The following is a 10,944-nucleotide window of genomic DNA, read 5'->3' on the forward strand; positions in this document are numbered from 1 at the left end:
ATAGGAGACAGAGTGAGCAACACACCTGCTAAACAGCAGCATGTTAGCATTGTCATTGTGGGTATCTTAGCTGATGTTAGCATTTAGCTCAAACTCACATTGTGCATTAGCATAGCCTCATGGAGCTGCTAGCATGTCTATAGACTGAGTGTTTTTTCCAAGTATAGCCCACATACAAATATTTCTTCTGGCTATTTCCTATTCATTTTATGTAATTGTTATATTTGCTTAATTGGTTCATATAAACAGTCTTCTAGATTCTTCTTATCATTTACTTTATTAAAGCAGCTGAATGGCTTTGGTACAATAGTGAGCTTAATACTACGCCATGATGATCATTTCTAATTATAAAAAAAGGAAGTACAGTGTAGTCACTAAGCACTGACTGAGAGAACCATGTGCAGAAAGCTGCCAACAGATGCTGTAAATATGGATGCTGAGCTGTAAGATTACAGTTTCACACATGCACAGTATACAGTGTGACCATAAAGTGTGACTGAGAGCAGATGTCAGTCCTGACATGGTGCCACTGCTGGGCCTTGTGTGTTTGTTTTGTGTGTACGCTAATAAAGCAATTGAATGAATGGCAGACCTTCAGATCAGAGTCCAGTGGTTCCAGCAAACACACCTTTAGGGCCGTGGAGGGGATTGAACTGCTGCGGGGGTGTCAGTGACCATAAAGTTATCGAGCCGACAAAGGTCGGACAGTAGTTAGCTAAGGGGGGGATTCTGTGTGTGAGTGTTGCATTGTTGTATCCTGAACTGTTGCCAAAGAATGTTTGGTTATAGGGAAATTAGTGTTCTCTCTCTCTCAGGAAAGTCTTCATATGCTGCATTTGATAAGGGTTGGTCTGAATGCTGAACTGACTACACACAAATTCACATAAATAGAGAGAAAAGATGGATGCCATGAAATTGGATAGAATGAGTTTGTGAGCAGGAGAAAAAGGTGATAATGTGAGGTGAGATGCAATTAGGTCAGATGGGACACAATGAAATAACATGAAATGAGAGACAATGAGATCAAATGAGACACATTAATGAGGAGAAAGTATGAAGAGATGACTTGAACGTAAACAAGAGGACTTAATAAATGGGAGATGAAAAGCAAAATGAAGTGAGGTGTGATGGGATCAGATGCTGTGAGATGAGGTGAGTTTAAAAAAAAAAAAAGCGGTGGGATGAGGTAAAGTGAAATGTGTTTCCATAAGGTGTTAAAAAATTAAATTCATGAGATGAGATGTAAAGTGAAATAAACTGAAAACAAGATGAGAAGAGAAGAAATCACCTCACATTCAGTGATGTAATGAGACTAAGGCGGAAATGAGATGAAATCAGTCAATACAAGGGAAAAAGCTTTAACAACAATAGATCAGGTGAAGATAAGATAGAAGGAGGACATCATGTAAGGCTTTTGTTTTTAAAGCTGTTTTGTTCTCTTTGTAGTAAGGTTATGTCTCTTGTAGTTGTTGTTTTGTGTCTTTGCAGTTGTTTTGTGTATCTTTGAAGCTGTCCAGCCTCTCTTTGTAGTAAATGTGTCCCTTTGTAGTTATTTTGCTCATTTTTAAAGTTGTTTTAAAATGGTTCTTTATCTTCTGATTTTATAATTTTGTATAATTGTAGTTATTTTTGCTTGTCTTTGATATTGTTTTTTTCGTTTGTTGTAATTTTGTTAATCTTTGTAGTAATTTTGACTCACCTTGTATTTAATTTGTGTGTCCTTCAAAACGTTTTGTCGTTTTTTTTTATGTTATTCTGTATCTTCTTGTCATAATTTCTTGTCTCTTTAAAGTTATCTGGTTTGTCTTTGAAGTAATTTTGCATCTCTTCGAAGCTGTTTTGTCTCTCCCCTTAATCATTTTGTGTCTTTATTATGTTTATTTTTTTATTTAAGCATACTTTTTTTTTTACTCAGTAGCGGATGTGTTTTAAAATGTAGCAAATTACAATACTTCGTAAAAAAAACTACTTAAGTAAAAGTAAAAGTACAGATTTTAAAAACTACTTAAAAAGTTGTGAGTGCACAGAAAAACTACTCAATTACAGTAACGCGAGTAAATGTAATTTGTTACTTTACACCTCTGCTTTATTGTTAGTTTTTTTGTGTGTTTTTTCCCCCTTCCTCTTGTTCTTGGCTGTAGTTTTGATTGAATTCCAAATACAAAATGCTTATTACCTAAAACTGTAGTCCAGGAGCTCCCTCAGTAATCCGGGAATACTGGCTAAGTGTATAGATTTACTGCAATACAAGCACATATTATATAAAATTAGCAATGAAGAGAAATATTTAAATTAGGGTATGAATATACTTATAATCTCACCACGTACGAATAAAGTCAAATAAATAATCATTCTAATCCCTAATTATGCTCATTTATCTGCGCACTATCCTTTGACAAACTGTATCTTGGAAAAAGGCATTTTAGGACAAGAAGTTGTGCAACAAAGTGCCAGAAAGTTGATATCACAGATCTTCATACAGCTCTCGGGAATACCAGGTGTGAATAAACCTTTTCGCTGGAACAGTTTCTGTATTCATGTCATTACAAGCCCAGCTTTTACAGGAAGACTACATCAGGGATCTTACCGGATCACTTTGGGAACACAAGACTAAACATCTGCACACTATCGTCTTCACCTGCTGAATGAACTAACTCCGTGCTGATTTCTGGTAAGTACAGAAATCTAAACTTTTTACGTGCTCTGTTTTTGCATATCTGTTTTTTATTGAGTAGTGTAAAGACTGATAGATTTTTAGCAACATTGCAATGTAAAGAAAGTGTAAGTAGTTCGAATAGTACAAGTCCTATGTAGCCAGTAAGATAGCAACAAATTAAGACATTAACATAAGGAAAGTTCAGATTTAAAGTCTTATTTCAAAACAATTAAAGTTTACAATTGCTTTTTAAGGTGCAAATATGGACAGAAATACGTTCCAAATGCATCGACTTCTCCTGAGCAAACTGGCTTATTAGAGAGTTAGATGTGAACATTGACTTTTGCACATAGGCCTTAAAAAACCGCTAACTGTAGTTTTTACATTTAATTTCTTAATGGATTAAACAAATGAAATAGAACATGCTAATTAGCACCCTTTAATGAAACGTGGATTTTGTTTTTAAACCATTGGACTAAGTCAAGCTAACTGTTTTTCCTGTGTTTTCTATCAGCTTATAACAATAAGATAATATTTTAGTAAACAAATTTACATTTAGATATATGTATTTTGTTCAAAGCGATGTATATAAATGAGGTACAATCCAACCCACAGTAAACACACAGGTCCATGTATTTCTCATAATGGTGAACTACAGCTTTAACTATTTGCTCTATAAAATATTAACACATTTTCCTGTACTTTTCTCTTCTTGAAAAAAAAAAAAAACAGGCACGGGAGATCTGCTGAAAATAAGCAGCAGTGGAAAACACGGAGAAAAATGGACTCGGGGACTGATACCCCCATAGCGGGGAATGAAACAAAGCAATGCTTGTTCATCGAAGACGATGCAGGGACTTTGTTCTCGCAAATGATCATGATAGCTGAGATCATTGTAGGCCTGTCGGGAAACATACTAGCCTTGTGGATTTTTATTTTTCGCATGAAGTTCTGGAAAGCCCACATTATCTTCCTCTTAAACATGGTTCTAGCTGACTTCCTGGTCCTCATCAGCGTGCCCTTTCGCATCCACACCCATATTCGAGGGGACTACTGGGTGTTTGGTGAGGTCTGGTGCAACGCCAACCTCCTCATGCTGGCGGTAAATCGCTCTGCCAGTATTGCATTCATGACAATAGTTGCACTGGATCGCTACTTCAAGGTGATCCATCCATATCACTGGATCAGTCGAATGACTTTGACTCAGGCTGGCTGGCTCTCAGCCCTGACGTGGGTTGCTGTGATTGCATTACGGATTCCGCTGCTGACCACCAACCTCCTCCACAACGATGGCAACGTCTCCCAGTGTCGCAGCTTCAACTACTACAGTGTGATACCTGTGGGGGTAAAGATACATTACGTGGTCTTTTTTGTAGAGTTCTTCCTGCCCTGGGTCTTGCTGCTGTTCTCCTCAGCGCGGATCGCCTGCTACCTGAACAGACAGAAAAAGGAGGCACAGAAGAGGGTTCGGAGGGCCATTCGAGCAGTAGCAGTGATCAGTATGGTGTTCACCTTATGCTTCATGCCGAGTGTCATCACAGGCGTGGTGGCGTTGTTCATCAGGAACCTCTTTCCGACGAAATGCGAGCTGTACAATCGGGTCTCGCTGGTCTTCAGGGAGTGCATCAACCTGACCTACCTCAACAGCGCTTTGGACCCCTTCATCTACTTCTACTCTAGCTCCATGTTCCGTAACATTCTCAGGAGTTCCAACTGCTTCAAGAAGGATGTCAACCAAGTCCATAAATGCTGAAACACAACAAAAGACAACAAAATATGATACATTTTTAAATGGACAAACTGACTGCTCCGGAAAAAAACTGGCCTCTGTATAAACAAGTGTAGAGTCCATGAACTGTGTGATGTTTGACATGGACTCAAACCCTGTTTTTTTTTCAGAGCCAGAGCAGAAGCCTAATTGTGGTACTGAGCATCAATCCAGGGATGTTTGTCCTTTAGTAGATCATATACTGACACATACAGGATAACAACTGCATTAACTACATTCTACAAGGCAAACAAAATAGCTGACATTGTCATGGACTGGTAGCACCCTGGATAATGCTTTTAAACTGAAATAACACCAGAGAGGTTTTAAAGTACAGAAAAAAAAACTAGGTTGTATTCTGTCAGCTCACCAGTTTTCTACTATATTTGAGATGACTCTGTGGTTGTTTTGTAAAAAAGTGTTTATTATTAAAGATTTAGAACAAACTTCTCCAGCTGCTTAAATGTTTGAATTGTGTGTATTGGTATGCAGTACATAGCCTGATTGTGTATGCCAGAGTGCCAGAGATGTTGGATTGATGCAACAGTTATCCTAATAAAATATGAAAGCAATAAAATGTTAGTGTGTGGCATTCATTGCGTCTGTTTCTCTCCATACAAAATGCCTGCTAATGTGTTTCTTAGACATGTTAAAATTACCATTCAGCCAAAATAACAAAGGAAGAAACTAGTATGCATCTCATTAAATACAATGCATCAGCCATTCCTCACTGGTTGTGGGAGATGTGTGTTTTTCTGCCTGCATTGGTGGGAAAAGTACCAACACAGCAGTATAAAAGTCATCTATGAAAAAGTATGCTTGAGGAAAATTATATGACTAATAACAGCAAAATTTAATTAATGCATTAAACTAAAAGTCCTGATCAGGCCCCTCTGACTGATATACTGGACTTGTTAATACAGTAGACATCAGATAAATCTGAGGGTTCACCACATGATTAACAGGAGAGAAAAGATGACACATTGGATCATAGGAACATATATTGAAATTAAACCATGTGAGAAGTTTGGAAGGAAAAGTCACTGTTTGGTGGAGCTGTTTGTAACTCACTGTGGTTAGCTGTGAGGTGAGGTAAAGTGAAATATGTTTCCATCAGGTGTTAAAAAATTAAATGAGATGAGATGTAAAGTGAAATAAACTGAAAACAGGATGAGATGAGAAGAGATCATCTCACATTCAGAGATGTAATGAGAGTAAGGCGAAGATGAGATGAAGGGGATGAGGCTAAAAGCTTTAACAACAATAGCTCAGGTGAAGATAAGATAGAAGGAATACATCATGTAAGGTAATAGGTTTTTGTCTTTAAAGCTGTTTTGTTCTCTTTGTAGCGAAAATGTGAGCAGACTACATGCTGCTCATTGTAGGAAGCCATAATGGTTAGACATTGCTGGTTTAATAACTACCAATGTGCTGGATTTTAAAAACGTGTTATACAACATTATCCATTGTGTAAAACCTTCATCCTAAAGGGAACTAACACTCTCAATTAAGTGTAGTGGAGTCAAAAGTCCAATATTTTATCCTGAAATATAATGAGATGGAAGGATGAAGTAAATGTACAGAATTTTTTAGGTTCATTTGTAATCTCCTTTTGTCCTCGAGTTACTGTTATTTACACAGTACATTTAAAACAACGTCTGCTGCAGCGTCAATGTTCTCTTTAAGTTATGAATAAACCAAATTAAGGTTAAAACCCTGTAGAGTTATTTATGATATAGGTTTGCCTGAGTTACAGCAGAACAAAACTATATATAAAAACACAACAAATCCAATTATTCTTTTGTTTCCCTATAAACAAGCTTTCTTTTATCATTATTATTATTATCATTATTATTATTATTATTATGTTTTGAATTCAAGTAAAGCTATGTTATTTGAGCTCATTTCACCCTTCAAGACGTTTCACGCGGAACTCTTGATGACAGTCAGTGTTTCCTTGGTCCGAGCGGCAGCTGCACACATGACGTCACTGATTCATCCCTCAATCAGCGGGGAGCTGTGCGGTCAGAGGGGGACACTGCGAGGTCATCCACATGTACAATGTGTGGTCATGAAGAGCCGCTGGTTGACATGTCGTTTCACTATAAAGTGATGTGTGGGTCCGTGAAGGCTCTGCTCCTGCTGTGTTCACTCCCTCTGCTCGGTCACCCCGCTGACACGCTTTAGCAGCGCGTCGTGTAGCAACGTAGCTGACATTATTTACTAAGTCTATTGCTGCTGTTTAGCTTTTGCTAGTGAAATATAAACGTTTGTGTGGATAAGAAAAGCAGCAGCGTTGATAAAGAAGTGAAAAAACTGCGCAGAGAGAAAGTCGACCCGCGTCATGTTTATAAACCGAGCTGCGGGGGAAACGTAGTGAGCTCCAGTGGCGCAATCGGTTAGCGCGCGGTACTTATATGACAGTACACTGTAGAGCAATGCCGAGGTTGTGAGTTCGAGCCTCACCTGGAGCAGTCTTTTGAACGGGGACTGCGCCGAAGTTTTAGCTTCTTTTTGTCTTACAATTACTGGAGTGAATTTTTTTAAAAAAAAGGAACACTTTTACAAGCGAACTACAAGTTGATAAAGTTATTATAGCATAGCAAACAGAAGGAATACCTTTAAATTCGATTTCTGCGGTCATTACAAATTCAGCAACTTTATTAAACGCAGAGGCAGTAGGATGTAATACTTACAGATAACCCACTTTTCAAACAACCATCAACTGTTGGAGCTATATTTTGTTACACATTTTTATCATATTGTGTTGTGCGTCGTGCGTGATATAATTCAGTGAGCTTTTTAATCGCAGTTGCGCTTCAGTGCCAGTAGGAGGCAGCAGCTCTCCATCTGTGCACAACCAAACCCTGGTGACTGAGATCATGTCAAAATTCTTTTTTTTAAAAAAATGTTTTTTAATTTAAAAAAAAAAAAAAAAGAAGGAAATTTATTGTTATTTTGCTTTTTGTCTTTAAAAAAAAAAAAAAATTATTATTACTATTAATGTTTTTTTTATTGATCTTTTTGATGTTTTACTGTCTTTCGTAATATTTTATTGTCTTCTTTTAATGTTTTATTGCGGCTTTTTAGTGCTTTGTATATTTTAATGTTATGTAAAGCACCTTCTAACAGTTTTGTTAGCTAATTAGTCCAATTTTGAAAGTTTATTATTACAATTATTACTATTTGTCAACTACCAAAGCGCATGCCTTGCATAATGTAACCATTGGACATGTACTTACAGAAGGTTAAATGTAGATATTAAACCTGGCATTATACTAAAATATAATCATTGTCAAAAATAGTGCAAAAAGTTAGAGTTCAGTCATATAACGGAGAGATACAGAAAGTCATTCCTGCCAACAGTGATCACCTTAAAAAACAAATCTGACTGACTGACAGTTGACTGACTGAATGATTATTGTTGTTGTTGTTGTGTGGAATATATGTTATATTGATTTTTTTAAAAAAAAGAGAGAGAAAGTGAGCTTTTACAAGATTGAATTTCCCTTCTGGGATAAATACAGTATTTTCATTTCATTTCATTTCATTCATAAAGAAACTTTCATTTTTGCATTGTAAATTTGATAAATACAAAAACTAATTTCCATGAGAGTGACTAGATGGATAGAGGATAAGTGCAAAATGTGCTCAAAGTATGATGATGTTTAATAATTTGTTGCTGCATTGACGTGTTGTTTCAGTGTCCCGCCACTAGAGGTCGGTGTTGTCCACTAGTTGGACCCCCTGCTCTGGTTCCTCCTGCTTGAATGTGACTGGCTGCTTCTGCAGTTTGAATGAAAACAGTTAGTACGGTTTTGTGTGTGTGTGTGTGTGTGTGTGTGTGTGTGTGTGTGTGTGTGTGTGTGCTTTTCCCAATTCTGTGTGCGTTCTCATCTCTCTGCACATTTTACACAAGCCTGCACATATGGATGTCTGAGGAGGTTGTTTTTATTTAAATGCTGATGAAAATGTGCTGTTTGGAGGGTGTCATCTGGCTGCTCTTTGCACATAGTTTCATCTTACGTTACTGCACATTAAAATACATGAGGGTAGGAGGAAAGTTGCAGGAATATGATTGATTTTATGTATGCATGGATGGAAAAAGAGGGCAGATAGAGGTGATATAATACAATGCATAACTACAGTCAATAGGTACAACAGTTTTAACCCCAAGGTAGATGAGTGGCTGTGATGTATATTACTGACTGTCAAAAGCTCAAGAACAGAGCTAATGTAGAAAACATGGCCTGCTGAGAGACTTGCTCCATTCTGATCACTTGAGGCCAGATGCAATGAGCATGAGATCACCATTTTACAAAAAAAGGAGTCTTAAGTATGGGATGGGAATCTCACCAACACTGCTCAAGACATTACCCAGTCTCCCTCAGATCCAACAAACACACTTTGTTCGTTTTCCTTGCATTGCATTCATTGCGCTTCCTATCATCACTGCGCCGTACCTGTTTGTCCAGGAGAGTTTTTTCACTCGGCAAATGTTGTCTTTTCTCCCTCTCCTCCCACAGCTGATTTCGCTCCCCTCACTTAGCTCGCAGTGTAAACCAGCCTTCTTCTCTCAACATGTGCTTTATCTGTGTTCATTTTCAGAATAAATGTGAAAGTGCAGGGAAGGGAAAATGGCTGAGTAAACAATGAACTTGAGTCTGTTATCACTGTACGATAACAACCGTTTGCATACAACCGTAGACGTAATTACGCTAGAGGAGTTGTGATGTAGTTAAAATAGGTAAAAAAAAAAAAAAAGCTCTGTTAAAGTTAATGTCTAGTAATTTGAACCCTAACCTTTCAGTAATTGTAGTATACAACATTTTTAGAATGTCAGAGTAACCTCTCACTATAGTGTATGCTAAAGGGTTAGAACTGAGCCACTTAGCTTAGCACATGTAAGCATGTAGCCTATACAGCCTATGCAGTACATGCTAAAGTAAAACATACGGTTACTTAGCTTAACACATGCCATAACGCTAGCGTGGAGTCTTGTGTCACTCAGATTTGTAAATGTAAACTGTGTAAATATGTACAATAACTGAAACTCATTGTTTCATGGTAGTGAGCTTAGCACACCTTAAAGTGCTAGCATGGCACCTACTATCACAGTATAGAGTACAAACAGTCAACTTAGCATATGCTAAAGTGTTAGCGTGAAGTCTACTGTCATTCATCTTAGCATGTTAGAGTGTTAGCATGGAGCTTATCATCACTTATCATAATATGCTAAAGTGTCATTTATGTTAGTGTGCTAACATAGTGTGTTAGCATGGATGTCATTCATCTCAGTACACTTCAGTGTTAGCATCTAGCTTACCATCACTTAACTTGTATGCTAAAGTGGTAGCATGAAGTCTATTGTCATTTATCTTAGTATGCTAAAGTTTTATCCATAGACTGTACAAGAATTATACAGTCTATAGTTTTAGCATGGTGTGTACTGTCAGTCATCTTAGTATGCAAAAGTAGAATGGAGTCTATACTCAGAACAAATGTTCACAATGTTTGTTCACAGTGTTTGCATCGATTTTTGTGCATATTTTGCCAAATCACTGTTGGACATTGTACAATAGGACAGCGCATAGCATACTAGCAGCAGTCTAACGACAAACAGACACTACACATCTTTTTTGCTTTGTTTGCATTATGTCAGAACAACCTGTGCAGTATTATTAGATCATAGGTTAGTATTAGTTATACAGTAGGTTCATATCAACTAACACATTCCACTTGGAATACATCTTGTCTGTCTGTGAAGTATGTGGGTCATCATGTCTCTATCTGCATAATAGCTTTGGTTTGTTATGATTTGAATAAAGAGCTCGTCGGAGTGTGTGTGCACGGCTAAGAGTAATATTTAAAAGTGAGAGGACGCCGTTGGAAAAAATGTCTGATGGGAAAGGCAGAGTGGGAGAGTGTGTGATGATGAGTGTATGATGAGGGAGAGAGCGGAGAATAAACAGAACTCGAAGGCACCGTAGCTACGAGTCTGTAGCTGTTGTAGCAGGACCTGTTCTCGTATCTTTTCCCTAATCTGGCCTGCAGCATCAATCCAGTTCATGCACACACACACACCACTCCAAAAGACCACAAATCAGTGTCGTCTTTTCAGTTTTAAATATCATATTAACCACAAAGGATTTTATTTGATAAATGATGAATAAACTTGCCATGAATGCAATTTATTTACCTGTTCAGACTGCCAACTTTAGAATGATCGCCTCCCACAAGAGCTCTTTGTGCCGGAAGCGTTGTGGGCAGATCGACATGTATTAAAATTCCCTCCAAATGTAGCAACACAACATCAAACTTTAGTGCAGCGTTTCAGTTTTGAAAGGCGTCCTGCAACAGTATATTACAATCTTTAGATCCGAGCCTGGCCCCAGCCCGTTACTAACCACGCAGCTATGTGTCACAAGCTGTAATTCACATCTGTCTTTGGTTAGCACTGACTGTTCGCTCACTATCTAGCTGTCTGACAGCTCCCAGGCCCAGCTGTTATGTATTGTGG

General features: G+C 37.8%; 1 protein-coding gene and 1 non-coding gene across 2 annotated transcripts; both read left to right on the forward strand.

The window, feature by feature from the left end:
• Positions 1 to 2,600: 2,600 nt before the first annotated feature.
• hcar1-3 (hydroxycarboxylic acid receptor 1-3) lies at positions 2,601 to 5,001 on the forward strand. Its single transcript, XM_008276525.1, has 2 exons — positions 2,601 to 2,671; positions 3,389 to 5,001. Exon 2 carries the CDS (start codon positions 3,438 to 3,440, stop codon positions 4,407 to 4,409), a length of 972 nt encoding a protein of 323 aa, XP_008274747.1. The 5' UTR covers positions 2,601 to 2,671; positions 3,389 to 3,437; the 3' UTR covers positions 4,410 to 5,001.
• Positions 5,002 to 6,804: 1,803 nt separating this feature from the next.
• trnai-uau (transfer RNA isoleucine (anticodon UAU)) lies at positions 6,805 to 6,898 on the forward strand. The gene is made up of 2 exons: positions 6,805 to 6,842; positions 6,863 to 6,898. It is a non-coding gene; the product is annotated as a tRNA-Ile (tRNA).
• The last annotated feature ends 4,046 nt before the right edge of the window (positions 6,899 to 10,944 follow it).

This window comes from Stegastes partitus, unplaced genomic scaffold (assembly GCF_000690725.1).
Source record: "Stegastes partitus isolate 25-593 unplaced genomic scaffold, Stegastes_partitus-1.0.2 Scaffold75, whole genome shotgun sequence".
NCBI lineage: Eukaryota > Metazoa > Chordata > Actinopteri > Pomacentridae > Stegastes > Stegastes partitus.